Raw genomic sequence first — 15,546 nt, 5'->3', positions numbered from 1 at the left:
GATGACAAATTAGAAAAAGAATAAAGCTGTCGCTGTCACTACAGATGGATAAAATTCTGACAGGTGTCAGCAGGAAAGTGGGGTAAGGCCCACATTAGGAAGGAGATAAAGCAGGACCAAAAGTAAAGTTGGAATAATTCAACCGTAGATGTGGGAAGGGTAATGCTCAGAGCAAAATCGTGGTGGAGAGGACTGTAAGACAGGCAGACAGCGGACTGCAGAGAGCTCTGAATGCCAGGACAGGAAGCTGGGGCTTCTTGTTGGGCTCCGGAATTCCCAATGATCTAATAAGACACGATACAGTGATTCCTCAGAAAAATTCACCCAGGGGTACTTCCTGATCTACTTAGAGTAGGCAATGGTAATTATGGAGGCAATAGTTGACAATCCAGTCTGAAGGCGGCTCTATTTGTCTAGACATGAGGTAATGAGGACCAAAACAGAACTGGAAATGAGAAGGAAAATATGGGGTGCCTTTTAGCCAAGGATGACTGCTTTGGCTCATGAACAGCACATGGAGATTGTTACATATTTGCAATGAATTGTTTGATCCTCATGGTGGCAGCAGTTCTTACAGATAACCTCAAATTCCATTTCCCTCACACTAAAAAGTGGGGAACAGAGATACAAATTAGAGGAGTAAAGTCACTTTTCTGACCATCCTCAGGCCTCCCACATGGTCATCTTGCTAGGTTCTAAGGCCCACAGGTTCTGGGCAAGTCTAGGAACACATGTTTTGCAAATGTGGGCATAAACAGAGAGGCATACAAGTAAAATCCCTACAACTTCCCTCTCAAATTTTCAAAATATGTGCACCATAGGACCAGAGCTCTATCAATCCAAACCCCACAGCTTTCTTCCTGTAACACAGTTATACCTCTTGTACTCAGATCCCAAAGATCATAGTCTCACAAAGATAAACAAATAACACAAACCAGAAAACCAACAAAATGGCAGCAAGCATAAAAGATCCCAGGATGGGATGCTGTTGAGCCAACACAAACAGGGGACCCGCCACCATCAGAATTCTCATCACAAAAATGAGGACTCAGCTCACAATGCTGTACAGGCCGAAAGTGTGCACATCTCAGGCTCCCAGGCCAAGAAAGACTCAGAGTTCACCTTAGGTTATATTTTGCATGTTTGTATATGTGTGTGTGTGTAAATCAAATGCTTTAGGTTGTTTTTAAGAGCTTGCAATCACACAAGGCATCAAGAACCTGACAGAAGGCATATAATCTGTATGACTGGCAGTCCTACCAGAGACAGGAAGAGGGAAAGCATGAGGCAAAGGGACACACACACAGCAACTCTGTTCTCAGGCCAGTTAACGTCTCCTTCCAACCTGTACCACTTAACCGGCCATCTGTCCTTGGGTTGGCTGCCAAGATGTTGAGTAAAACGATTTCCCAATCTCTAAACTGCCATCAATTTCAGTTCATTTCACCTTGCTATTTACATAATACTGAAGCAATGTAGCCTGGGTTATTTCTCTCCGTTGGGGAAAATTTAGCTAGGAGTGCTCTGCAAGACCTTACTCAGGATCTCAACAGCAGCAAACCCGCTAATCTTTCCTACAGAGGCCAGAGAGCAAACATCTCATGTTCTGTGTGCTACACTTTGTTCAGAAAATGGGCAAGCTGAGATCCCAATACAATGTTATTTACAAAACCTGAGCTGCAGGGCAGATGCCAGCCTCAGGCTCTCACTCATCTCCAGTCCTTGTTCTAGAGAAAAGGTGCTTGCTTTTTTCCCCCTCCTAATCTTTTTTTTTCCCTCACATCCTTCAATTCAAACAATGAAGTAATCAAAGGGGGAAAAGTGAGAGAGGAAAAGGAGTGAGATGGGGGAGATGCAAAGAAAATCACCTCTGGGTGAATATCTGCACGTCCTTTACTACAGGCACATTCATGCCACACACTTCTTCACTTAGCCAGCTGGCCCTCAGCACAGCTAGCTTCGTCTATGCAAGTGGCTTATTCCTGCTGCTGTATTTTGATGAACTGAATGAATATAAACATCCTAGGCATTTTCTAAGGCTTGACACATTATCTCATGGTGAGGTCACATACAATTTATTGATTTAAATGGTTATTTTATTGCAAACAAAAGCTGGATTCTGTTAACTCTATCTCCCCTTGAATTCTCAGTTATACACAATTCATAAAGAGAAGTAAGAAACAATCACTAGGCAAACGTACATAAAAATATAGCTACACAAGATGTGTGCTGTGTTTCTTACAGAAATCTGTAATTTTAAGAAATTTTAAGGAAAAAAAATACAAGAACCACATAAAACACTTCAAACCAATATTGTATATAATTCTAGAGTTACAACAGTATCAGTCAGGTAATGACAAACTGATTTTCTACAATACCTTTAAATAGGAAAACATATGCCTGGTTTTCCATGATAATTACTTACTTTGGTTTTGGGTTGCAGAAGTGATGTGTTGAGAATCCTAGAGAGAAAAATGAAAGGAAAAAAAATGTCATAAACACATTACAATACATAAATGTAAGGAAAAACCGTAGATCCTTCAATGTTGAAAGGTAAATTTTATGAACCTTTCACATGTATATTGAACAATGCAGAGACTACTCATTTTATATTCCCTGCCACACAGATTTTACAATTCACACTTTCCTATGTACTCCTTATATCTTTCCCTCTGTTGAGTCTTCATTCTCACTTTTTGATGCACAGGCTGCAACACTGATTCAGTTCAACTTTACATGAATGGTTTTATTACTACTGTTCTTACCCAGACTTTATTTTTTCCCTTGGGGGTAAGCAAAAATAATTTAACAGAGTTTGATGCTTTAATTAGAAACCAATAGCAATGAATCATCCTAAAAAAGCACAACAGCTTTCATTGGGAAATAGGTAAAATATCTACCTTATATCAAATTTGGGCTTTATGTGGATAAAATTATTTTCTAAAGCAGTAACAGGGATAGGAATATTTATAAATATGCACATAGTACATACCTACATATATGTATTTCTGTATATAAAACCATGTACATGCATACCAGCCTGGACAGAGCACAAGATTTGAAGGGGTTATTTCTACATTCTCAAGGCTAAATAAAAGCAAAACCCAACAACAGGGAAAATGGCAGAGTTCTAATACACTGTTCACAATATTTTAAAAGAAACACAAGAGTTGGCAGTCTCTTGGGTTGTTATAAAACTCAGCTCTGATGCAGCTGGTAATATTAAACTCTACAAACATTAAGGAACTGTGACACATAAGAAGTGAGTGTATGTGTCTGACTCAACCTACTTCGCGTACTTTCATTTTCTGTCTCTAAAGTAGGAATTATCAAATGAACAATGTACGGAAAGTTTTTATTTTGAATGCTTTTACCAGTTACGAAGCCCTCAACAAATCTAATTTAAGATAGTCTTACTCACAAAAGAACAGTAAAGAGTTTAAAGCACCATGAAGTACAGCAGGGACTAAATTAATCATAATTTTAACCTATTCTCCAAAGATTTTAACAAGTAATACTTCATCCATCTGGTTCACAGCAATATCTTAGACTGTGGGGGATGCAGTGCCTGCAAGTCTTTTAAGGAATTACCTTTGTGGGGAAAGGAAATTTGGAAGGCTCAGCTGTACTAGGCGTATGTATTGCTGTCAAAGGAGGAGGCCATGAATGGGTCATTTCCTGGAAAGAAATTTGGAAAGGGAAGAAAAAAATAAATTATATAAAACAACATTAACAGCTACTTAATTTAACTTTTTAAACTTAATATAGAATGGATAGACGGTAAACGAAAAATGTAGCCTGCTTTAGAAGTTGAATGCCTGCTTTAATGGGCTCTGTTCAAAAACTGAAGATTTCCAACATTCAAAACGGGAAAGGATGAGGTTGAACAAACAATGCATGTATGGATTTCACACTGTGAACATAACAGAGGACATAAACCGTAGTCAGAATTACTAGAGCTTATGTAACCATGAAGGCTTTTAAACGACATGTTGTCCTGGAAAAGCAATCTCAACTCAATGAAGTCTTTCTCCCTCAGCTTCTTTATTGCATTTCCTGGAATTATTTAAGTTCAAAGGAAGAAGACCTTTCCTGTTTGACTTAAGCTAACAAGTAATTCAGGTCACTTGTTGCACTTGGAAGAGTTTTAATGGATTTGACCCTTCTCTGATATACACTATTGGCACAGGAAAATGGCCTTTAAAAATTACTTTTCTATTCATCGAGAAAAGTTTACTTTTTGCTGTTTTTTCTTTTCTTTTTTTTTTTTTTGATTGAGGGTACTACTTCTAAAACTTACATTTTAATATACAAGTATTTATGTTAACTGAGTTCTCTCAAACTCATTCATGAAATTTATTTTGCCTTGCAGAATAGTTGTAGAAAATGGATTATATTGGGCCCGGCGGCATGGCCTAGCGGCTAAAGTCCTCGCCTTGAAAGCCCCGGGATCCCATGTGGGCACCGGTTCTAATTCTGGCAGCTCCACTTCCCATCCAGCTCCCTGCTTGTGGCCTGGGAAAGCAGTCGAGGACGGCCCAAAGCTTTGGGACACTGCACCCGCGTGGGAGACCCAGAAGAGGTTCCAGGTTCCCGGCATCGGATTGGCACGCACCGGCCCGTTGTGGCTCACTTGGGGAGTGAAACATCGGACAGAAGATCTTCCTCTCTGTCTCTCCTCCTCTCTGTATATCCGGCTTTCCAATGATAATAAAATCTTTTTTTAAAAAAATGGATTATATCTGAGGGAATGAGGGTAGGGTGGGGAGTTTTATCATGCTTCTAAACCTGTATCTGTTAAATGCAAGAAATTGTTCCCCTTAAATAAATTTTTAAAATACATTGTCAGCTAATAATCATAAATACATGCATGGTGTATACTCCCTTTTTAAAGGGGCTAAAATGGCATTGAGATCATTTGCTCCAAATGCAATATTTTACAGTAAAAAAAGTGAAATCCCAAATAATGGTGCTAAGGCCCCCAGGAAGTCAAAGCTTGATAAGAGCACAGTTTAGAAGCTCCTCGAGCCTGTGGATCTAAGAAAAAAGTTGCTTCCCACACATGTCAGTCCTTGCTGGCAAGGCAGCATAATGACTAATACGCAACTTCTCCCAGTGAGTGAGTGACTCCAGAGCATGTGGTATCATCTCACTTGGCAAGGTTCTGGCTAGCATATTTCCATAAGAATATCATCAGTCCTTATAATAGCTGGAGATGGAGTTACTTCTGACTTAGGTGTACCACTTCCTTTGCCTTCTCCACAGCTATTCTACAGGTTGGAATCCTGGCACAGGCAAAAGTGATCCTGTACAGTGACATGCGACCTGATGCTGTTTAAGAGTAAAATTAGGGGCAGGTATTTGAATGAATGGCTAAGATACCTTCATCCCATATTGGAATGCCTGGTTTGAGTCCCAGATCCTCTGTTTCTGATTCAGTATACCGCCGGTGCACAGCCAGGCAGACAGCAGATGATGGCTTGAAAGCTTGGGTCCCTGATGCCCATTAGAGACGTAGAGTGAGTTCTGGGCTCATAGCTACAGCCAGCACAGCCCTAAATGCTACAGGCATTTGGGAAACTAGCAGATAAAAAATCAGTCTTTCACACATGTGCATTCTCTCTCCTCTTTCTCTTTGAAATCAAGTGAAACTAATGAAAATAACTGACCTTATTCATTTTTACGTTTTAAGATTTGTCTTAAAAAGTGCCATAGAGTTGTGACACTTAGTTTGAATGGCAGAGTGACGGGGAAGGACAGCACAGACAAAGACATCTACCATGTGGCAGTTCACCCCCAAGAGGCCACAATGGCTGGGGTTGATTCAGGCCAGTCACCAATTTAAAACTTTAGCTAAGGGTCCAGCACGGTGGCCTAGCCACTAAAGTTCTCACCTCCCATGTGCTGGGATCCCATGTGGTCACGGGTTCTAATCCCACAGCCCCACTTCCCATTCAGCTCCTTGCTTATGTCCTGGGAAAGCAATCGAGGACAGCCCAAAGCCTTGGGATCCTGCACCCTCATGGGAGACCTAGAAGTTCCTGGTTCCTGGCTTCAGATTGGCACAGCTCTGGCCATTGTGGTCACTAGGGCAGTGAATCATTGGACAGAAGATCTTCCTCTCTATCTCTCCTCCTCTCTGTATACCTGAGTTTGCAATAAAAATAAAATAAATCTTAAAAAAGAAAAAAACTTTAGCTAAGTCTTCTACAGGGGTGGCAGCGGCTCAAGTGCTTGGGTCGTTTTCCACTGCTTTCCCAAGGCTCATTATCAGGTTGCTGGCTTTGGGGTGGAGCAGCTAGAACTTGAACTATAATATGGATGTTGTATCCCACATGGTAGTTTAACTGCCCCAATGCTGGTCACAATTACAGACTTTTTAAAAAAGTGAAATCATTGCCTCATCCATTAACAAGTCACCTATTTGTTTGAGATATAATGGGAATTGCGCACTAAGATGTACTAGAAAGAGTAATAATCCTAAAGTCAGAGACACTGACTAGAATGCTAACTCTGGCCTTAAGTAGCAGTTTCAGCTAATAAATTGGCTGAACTTTGAGTTTCGATTCTGAGAAGTGGACAATGGGGTTAAGATGCTTGTGTGCCATGTCAGAAAGGCTGGGTTCAACTCTGGCTCTGGCTTCCAACTTCAGCTTTCTGCACTGGCCTTGGTCAGTTGAGTCCCAGTCATCATGGTCATTTGGAAAGTGAAGCAGCATGAGAGCCTCCTTCCTTCATCTGTCTGTCTCTCTAAATCCCAAATAAGTCACTTTTTTTTTTTTAAAGAGGAGACTGGGACCACTTATATTTCAAGTGACTATAATGGTATTTTATGTAAGGGACTCAGACACATGGTACACATGGTACACAGGAAATCTGTTTAATAAAAGCGCTATATCTCTTAGTTAAAATTCTAATTTTAAAAACATTTCAATGGGCTTGGCAGCGTGGCCTAGTGGCTAAGGTCCTCGCCTTGATCCCATATGGCTGCTGGTTCCGATCCCGGCAGCTCCACTTCCTCTCTATCTCTCCTCCTCTCAGTATATCTGACTTTGTAATAAAAATAAAAATAAATCTTTAAAAAAAAAATTCAAAATCACACAAAAGAAAGCTTCTTGCTGTTTGTCAATGCTTTAAGGTATGGAACCATCATAATGCAACAACATAAAAATATCTAACAACTCACTGAGAAGGCACTTGAAAGCATCACCTATGGTTTTCAAGAATTTTTTAGATTTCCAATGCTGTCAATGGACGTTTTAGTCACTAATTATTCTCAAGCAATATCCATTGTATTCTCAGTGTTTAAGGCTGTCCCAGTTATTAAATCGGGCAGTTTTAAAGTGCATAAAGTCTTTCAGTTCCTAAGTGGCTCACTAATAGGCTGAAAGAATTTATACACTTCCTTAAATGCCTAATTTGCCTGAGAAACTTAGGCTTTGGGAAATTGGGGTCATTACTATTGAGAAAAGGCAGCCCAGAGTCCTCAAGCTATGGTTTTGTTCTCTACCTTAACAATGACTTCCCATGTGGTTGGAGACAAAGCATTTGACATCTGCCTCAGCAAAGCCATTCTAGGTCCCACTGCAACTGTCTTCTCTTTGCTCACAATACCAAATTCTAGATGGTTCTTCTATAAGACCAATTTATTCCATCCTTGAAGCATTGTTCATTGCCATGCTCCATGATTCATAGCGCCACACCAATATCCAAACATAATAATGTGTACTTATTCTTCCCACCCTAATCTTTGTGACAAGGAATCTAACTTATATTCTTCACCATAGCATCCTAGGTCTTAGAAAAGTATCTGGAAGCTTAACAAATATTTTCTGGATCACTGATTGAAAGGGAAAAAAAAAAAAATAAAGCTGAATATTTCCACCCACTGTACCAGCATCTCTGGGATGCTGCAAAGGCAATGCCTCCTAGAATCATTTTGGTTCCTCAGGTAGCTATCAAGGCTACAGCAATAATAAGCAGAAAATCGAACAATTTCCACATGCCCTTTGAGGTGCACTGTCTTCTTTGGCTCCTCATGCATGACCCTTTCCAGGTTACTAGCAGTGCCTGTCTGCTATCATCATTCCCCATCAGACAGTAGGAGTTACAAGCTACCACCTCCTTTCTTGAAATGCTTCCAGCCTAAATACTGCCCCTTGAGAACCAACATCTGCTATGATCAATATCTGCTATGCATTGCCTCTATTACCATCAGAAAGAATCCTGTTTCGATTCCTGGCAACCTTCCGAATTGCTGGTAGATGACAAGAATGGGACCCACAATACAGGAGGAAACATCACGACAAGCACCAGACGGAACAACCTGGCATGGGCTCTTAATATCAGCTGCAGTCCAGAACCTTCAACTAATCATGAGAAAACCAAGGTCGAAGTAGAACAGATGCCCTAGCAGTGGTCACAGAGGAAAGGAGGAGATGGACATTCAATTTCTATGAAGAAAAGTAATAGACCCTTCAGTCCCAAATATTCTTCTGTTTATTTTCCTAATGTGTGACTTTCAAGTGAAAACACATTCCCTGCTTACTTATTCTCAAGTGTTTCCAAGTAAGCAAAAATTAATTAACGAGGCATTATATATGGAGAGCAGGACTAGAGAGATGGGTTCACTGAATTAAAACAATGTTCATCTGGAACAGACAGTTAGCCTAGCTGTTAAGGCCCTGGTTGATATACATGCCCCACTTTGGAGTAAAATTCTTTTTTAATACTTCAAGCCATGATTCCTTAGAGGGCTCTTTCAGAAAATTCTAACTATAAAAAATATCACTTGTGAGACGATAACCAATATAATGGACAAGATAACTCAGCACTACCATCAACTGATACTTCAAATAAAAACTGAAAGATGAATCTATGTACATTTTGAAGGAAAAAAAAACAACAGAAAAGATTCCAGTTGATACACACGTGTCATCTCTCTCTTACTTCATTCAAGGGGAAAAAAATGAAAACAGATTAGAAGCCTTATAAAAAACACAATAAGACCAGAGTTGTGGCACAATGAATTAAACTGCCACATGCAATAAATAATATCCCGTATGAGCAATGGGTTGTGTCCCCATTGCTCCATTTCTAATCCAGCTCCCTGATGGTCCACATGGGAGACCTGGTAGAAGCTCCCTGCTCCTGGCTTTAGTCTGGTACAGCACTGGCCATTGCAGCCATCTGGAGAGCAAAACAAGAAACGGGAAGAGTCTAACTCTTTCAATTAGTAAATAAACCAAGTTGACATGGAAGCAAATTAAAATCATACAGAAAGGATACAAAACAAATACGCCAAATCCTCAGTTATTACAATGATTGCATGTGAGCACACTGAAAGGAAGTTTGATCTAGGAATTAAAGCCAAAATAATAAACACAATAGTTTATCTAATCCTTTTCTGATAAAAAGAAAAGCCAAATCAAGAGAGTTTATACACTGCCCCAAGTCCCAAGCTGAATAGAAGGAATCTGTCACCCTTGTGCAAGAAACACTGAACAAATTGGTAACATACTCACTGATATATCTGAAGGAGCACAAATGCTCATGACACAGTGTTAATACACAGAAACAAACAAACCCTCTAAAGATGTCCATTTACTTCCCACTATATTTATACCTTTAAGTTTCATGACTTCATTGGCTGCCATACAAGGCATCATCTATAAAACAGCATGATATATCAATCAAGTGTGATTTAATAGCTTGTGTTTCCCCTGCCACATCAATGCAGGGGTTGCCTCTCTGGGAAGCAAGCAACTTTCCAGCGACTGTGGACAGCCAAAGTTGAGATGTCATAAAATTCTGATCCAAGAGGCTGACAGTCTATACACTCCACTTTAATCAATACAATCTGCTAGAAAACTGAATAATGCTTCAAGTCTCCATTTGTTATTTTGTTTTATTTTGCTCCTAGAAGTTTATATGTGTGGATGGGGAGTGAGGCGGGGGGGGGGGGGGGGGGGGCTATTTAAAGGTGGGTAGAAATGGCAGAATGAGTGTAAATGCCTCTCACTAAAAACTACTTCAAATGAAAAATAGTTAACAATGAACTTACCTTCAGAATTTCTTCAACACAATGGACTTCATTGGAATAAGTCTGCTGAAAATGAAAAGCAGGAAAATATTAGTACAGAACAGGTCAAAGATGGCACAACATTCTCATAGGTGGGCTCACCTTTGTGTCTAACTTTACCAGCTAAGTGTTAGAACTTTCCATTATATATAAAAAGGAGCAGGGGATCAGCCTGACCATATTGGAAGGAAATAGTAATGCTGCCAACAGTGGCAGACTGTGCCCTTCAAACAGAAAATTTTCAAAGAAAGTACATATGTTACAGAATAATGGGTGTGGATGCTTGGTACAGTGGCTAAGATGCCACTCAGAAGGCCTGCATCCCATATTGGAGTGCTAGATGTAAGTCCCAGCTCTGCTTACAGTTTCAGCTTCCTGTTAACATACAAACTGGAAGACAGCAGTGATGGCTCATGTACTTGGGTCCCTGCCACCCATGCGGGAGACCAGTACTGAGTTCCTAGCCATTGTCTTCATTCCATCCAGCTCCAGCAACTGTAGGCTCTCTGAGGAGTGATCCAGCAACTGGGACATTTCTCTCTGTAAGATTTATTTATCTATTTATTTGAAAGGTAGAATTATAGAGAGGGAAGAAAGAGTTCTTTCATCTGTCAGTTCATTCCACAAATCACCTCAACAGCCACGGTTGGGAAAAGCTGAAGACAGGAGTTTCTTCAGTCTCCAAGTGGGTGGCAAGAGCCTAACCACTTGGGCCATTTTTTTGCTGCTTTCTCAGGCCATTATCAGGAAACTGGATTAGAAGTGGGGTGGCTGGGGCAAGAACTGGCATCCATATAGGAGGCGAGCACTGCAGGTGGCAGCTTAACTCACTGTGAACACAAAGCTAGCCCCATTTCTCTGTCACTTTTTATCTTTCAAATAAATAAAAGTTAGGGATCCCTATTAATAGGCTAATCCTTCACCTGCAGCACCAACATCCTATATGGGCACTGGTTTTCGTCTTGGCTGTTCCACTTCTGATTCAGCTCCCTGTTAATAGCCGAGGAAAGTAGTGGAGAATAACCCAAGTGCTTGGGTCCCTGCACTCACAAGGGAGACCCAGCAGCTCTTTATGATCCCTGGCTTTGGATCAGCCCAGCTCTGGCTGTTGCAGCCCTTTGGGGTAATGAGCCAGTGAATAGAAGATCAATCTCTCTGTAACTCAGCCTTTCCAAAAAAATTTAAATAATTTTTTTAAAAAATAAGAAAATCAGTAAATATAAGGAAACAATATGTAGCAACAACAGAACAAAGCAGAGATTAAAATATGTGTTACAGTCAGCTACCTCAAAGTCACGATGTCTGAATAATGAGCCAAGTGAAACGAACGCTGAGTCAAAGTCATCATCAAGCACTTCAAAGGGTCCACCATCAGGTCAAAGTTCAATCAAGGATAACTTCCTGATTTTCAAATAGTCTAACCTCTCCAAATTCATTCTACAGATGTCTATAAGTCTATCTTCAGTCAACTATATTACACATGTATGCAAAATTTTCCATGAGCAAGATTCTAAGAGACAGCAGTCTAATTATTTCATGTCTTGGAGGAAAAACAGAAAAAACACTATATCTTTTTTATCCTAGCAAGCAAGTGAAATCTGCTGTTGGTTATACCACTAGAAACAAGGCCTAGTGACTGTCATTTCACAGACTATGTACCTTGGAGCTCAAACCAATAAACAAACAAACAAACAAAAACAGTAAAGTTAAACACACTAAAGTACCTTTCCTGGACTATATGCATGACTTTGTGGTTTTCAATGGAAAAGTAATGCTTGCTCTTGTGTCAAAGCATGAGCCAGGGGCCTGGAAATAGCATAGCAAGCACTGTACAACCTTGCACATTGTTGCCACAGCTAGGTAAAGCACTCCTCTTCCTTGCACTTGAATAGAGTCTACCTCACAGCTAGAATAGATGAAATAGGAGTCTTTGCCCAGCTAACTTAAGAGCAACATTTGATACAGCATTGACTGCTGTTTCATGGCTGGGGTTAATAAACCTAGCCTGTCTCTCATTCCAGTGCACTTTCAGGAAGAAGGAAAGTAATAAGCATATGACAGTCACACCACCCACCCTGTAACTCAATCTAAAGGATGTGGCAAAATTCAAATGTGATTTTATCTTCCTAGACCTATCTGTAAAACAGGTAAATGTCCTGGAAATGGTTTCATTGGAATATTTGCAGTTTGTTTCTGCTGAGCTGCGACCAGCATTTTTGGAAGTATAACTGAAGAAAATCAAGGGTATCCCTTATATCTGCTGGGCCCATTGGAGTCCAAACTTAAATTATGCATGTAAACAATCAGACCTAATTTTAACTTGTTCACATTGTTAAAGAATGTTTAAAATCCAGACCAAAGATTAATACCCTATTTTATTACTAACATCAGACCCAGAAATGACTTGCCATTTTTATGTAAGAGAAAAATTTTATTTTTTACACACTTCATTAGGAAAAAAATTAAATTTGGAGATGAAACTACCCAAATGTTCCTTTTGTCCTATCTGTTAGAAAACAAATGAGAATCCAGTGAAAATATGCAAAATGAATAGTGAAACATATCGGAACTAAGGCAAAAAGGATCCGCTTGCTATTTCCAACAGAATGAGGTCAGAGAGCTCTGCCTTCAAGACACTTTCAGATCCTCAATCAAGCAGCCGACACTGCAGCAGATGTTTCATGCTACCAAAACATTCACTGCTTTAAAACAGTTTTATTACACGGGATGAACCAAGACTAACTGAAGACATTTTTTGAAGGCTTATTATCGATTAGTAACTACTAAACAGCCATATTTAGGCCACTTCAATAAGGTCTTAGTTCTTTAGTTTATTGAGATTTTTTTCCTACAAGTCCATTATGGAAATGTGGTGGTTTCAACAGGGAACAAGAATTCCATTTCCATATCATGAAGATATGGTTGGAATTATCAGATACCCAGCAATGGAAGTATAGTTAAATACCTTTACAGTTTATCTATGCAGCAGTATGCTATTCAGAATTAATAAATATGATATAGATTTTCAAACAATCTGCGGGAAAACGTAATTAAAAGGTTTGCTTGTGGGGCCCGACGGCGTGGCCTAGTGGCTAAAGTCCCCGCCTTGAACGCACCAGGATCCCATATGGGCGCCGGTTCTAATCCCAGCAGCTCCACTTCCCATCCAGCTCTCTGCTTGTGGCCTGGGAAAGCAGTCGAGGACGGCCCAAAGCTTTGGGATCCTGCACCCACATGGGAGACCCGGAAGAGGTTCCAGGTACCCGGCTTCGGATCGGCACAGCGCCAGCCGTTGCGGTTCACTTGGGGAGTGAATCATCAGACGGAAGATCTTCCTCTCTGTCTCTCCTCCTCTCTGTATATCTGGCTTTGTAATAGAAGCAAATAAATCTTTAAAAAAAAAAAAAAGGTTTGCTTGTGCACAAAAATGTTAAGTTCATGAATATTTATTTTATAATATACATTTTGTCAGTTTTGAAGATCTTTCATAGGGATATGTGACAAATTAAACTTCTCATTCTATTTTTATATTCTTGTGCTTGCATGCAGATTTAACCCTTTCTTCAGAAAGAACTTTACTCACACATACCCCCCAAAAAAGAAAACCCAAACCCTGTAAACATAGTAAAAACAATGCTCATAAACCTTTCACCCACACTTCCCAAATGTCAGCATTTCCCATATTTGCTTTCTATGTTCCTTTTCCACACACATATCTACCACACACACTTTGAACTCTTTGAGCATAAGCAAGAAAGAGTTAACACCTCTTTATGTTTAAGTGCCACTGTGTATACCAAGTCACAATCACATATCTACATTTTCAAAAGAGGAGCATAGTGCAAGATAGTGTGATCTTATTTTATGTTCTACTTCACTGAGAATCCTGTCTCCACTGTTAGACAAGTTGGACAGCCTAGAGGTCTTTACAAAGAAAGATCTGTAAGGACAAGCTGACTTGTTTTGTAAAGCGTAACTTGGCACCTTCAAGTCTGTCCCTGGAAGGAAACTTTCCAAAAGGGGAGTGGTAGCTGAGGAAACCATCCCAGTCCTAATCCCTTCCTTTACCACTCCCCACAGGGATCCTGCTGAGTACAGCTACTGCTACTGAATACAGGCAGGGTCCTTCTAGAACAAACAGTCCTGGCCAAGCCTCTGAAACCAGCTGAGATAAATAAGATCTCTCTTAAAGAACAAGGGATTAAGTCATACTGAATGGGGCTGCCTTCAACCCCAGCAAGCACAGGGCTCATGGTGGGGTTGCGCATGGCCCAGGGCGGGGAGTCTGTGCATATATGGGAATGGGGACCCCAGGGACTTGTTTGACATGTATTTACTGGGGGTTTTTACTCGGAGTTTCCATGGACCCAAGCTACTGCACTGGCAAACAATCTGGAGGGCATGGCATCAGGTAGATTGATTGGATGGGGCAAATCAGGAGGCTTCTCTGGGTCAGACCAAGGCACACAGAAGCCATGGCTGAGAGCAGACATTCATTAGTGCACACATAAAAGCAAGGAGACGGGCACGCAGGTCAGGCCAGATTGGGATAGGCTGCAGGACCCACTGGCAAGAGCTAGACTGAAGGTGAGTCAGGTTGAACTAGGTCACAGACCCACCAGCACACACAAAACTGGGGGGCTGGAGGTAGGCTGTGCCAGGCTGAACCATAGCACCTGCCACAATGTTCAAGAACTGGGATTGAGGGTGGGCCTGGTAGGGGTTATTTGGAATTGTCCATACTAGGCCACAGCATCAACTGGTCTGCTGGAGAACTGAGGGATGGGATGGCCTAGGCTGCAACGTCTGTCAGCTATAACTGGGACAGAGGACAACCCACACTGGGCTAGGCTGTAGCATCCACCAGTGCACATGAGAACTGGGCATGGGGGTGGGCAGGGCTATGCCCGGCTACAGTACCCACTGGCTCAGAGGAAAGCCGAGGTTGGAGGCAGTCTGATCTGGGTTAGGTTGCTGTTCCTGCCAACCAGGTGGGAGAACCACAAATGGGGGTAGACTAGGTAGGGGGACTTTGGGGAGACCCATGCTAGGCTGCAGTACCTGCTGGCACATGACAGACCCAACACTGGGGGTGAGCCGAGCTAGGCTACAGCACCTGTTGACAGATGTGCACCTGCCAGTTTCCATGAGAGTCGGAGCTGTGAGGTGGGACTGGCCACCCAGCTGCACCCACTGGATATGTGCATTGACTGGCACAGGAGTAGGCTGAGCTTGACCCTGCACCAGCTGGCACATTTGAGAGCCAGATCTGAGAATTTCCCAGGTGAGGGTTCTTAGGGGGCTCCCCAACAACTATACTGCTGTGGTCAATCCCTGATCAGGGAATCAGATACATAGGTCTGATCCTGCAGCACATGTTGCAGGGCTGGGCCACCCCAATTACTGATGTGTGTGCAATGGAGAACATACCCAGAGGCACACAAAATACAAGACAGTCAGCTCAG

At 41.4% G+C, this 15,546-nt stretch overlaps 1 protein-coding gene across 4 annotated transcripts in view; it reads right to left on the bottom strand.

Annotated features, from left to right (window-relative positions):
- The window catches only part of AFF1 (ALF transcription elongation factor 1), a 199,330-nt gene that overhangs the window by 47,863 nt on the left and 135,921 nt on the right, over positions 1-15,546 (bottom strand). For 3 of the 4 annotated variants that reach the window (XM_058667083.1, XM_058667086.1, XM_058667085.1), the window contains 3 exons: positions 10,064-10,108; positions 3,592-3,678; positions 2,426-2,462 (listed from right to left, as the gene is read on the bottom strand). In XM_058667083.1, the coding sequence (XP_058523066.1) occupies positions 2,426-2,462; positions 3,592-3,678; positions 10,064-10,108 (169 nt within the window). The remainder of the gene's footprint in view (positions 1-2,425; positions 2,463-3,591; positions 3,679-10,063; positions 10,109-15,546) is intronic. The other variant, XM_058667084.1, reaches the window with a different exon arrangement.

Source organism: Ochotona princeps, chromosome 7 (assembly GCF_030435755.1).
Source record: "Ochotona princeps isolate mOchPri1 chromosome 7, mOchPri1.hap1, whole genome shotgun sequence".
NCBI classification, from domain to species: domain Eukaryota; kingdom Metazoa; phylum Chordata; class Mammalia; order Lagomorpha; family Ochotonidae; genus Ochotona; species Ochotona princeps.
Note: the sequence above shows the minus strand (reverse complement) of the source record. Positions and strands in the feature narration are given on the sequence as shown.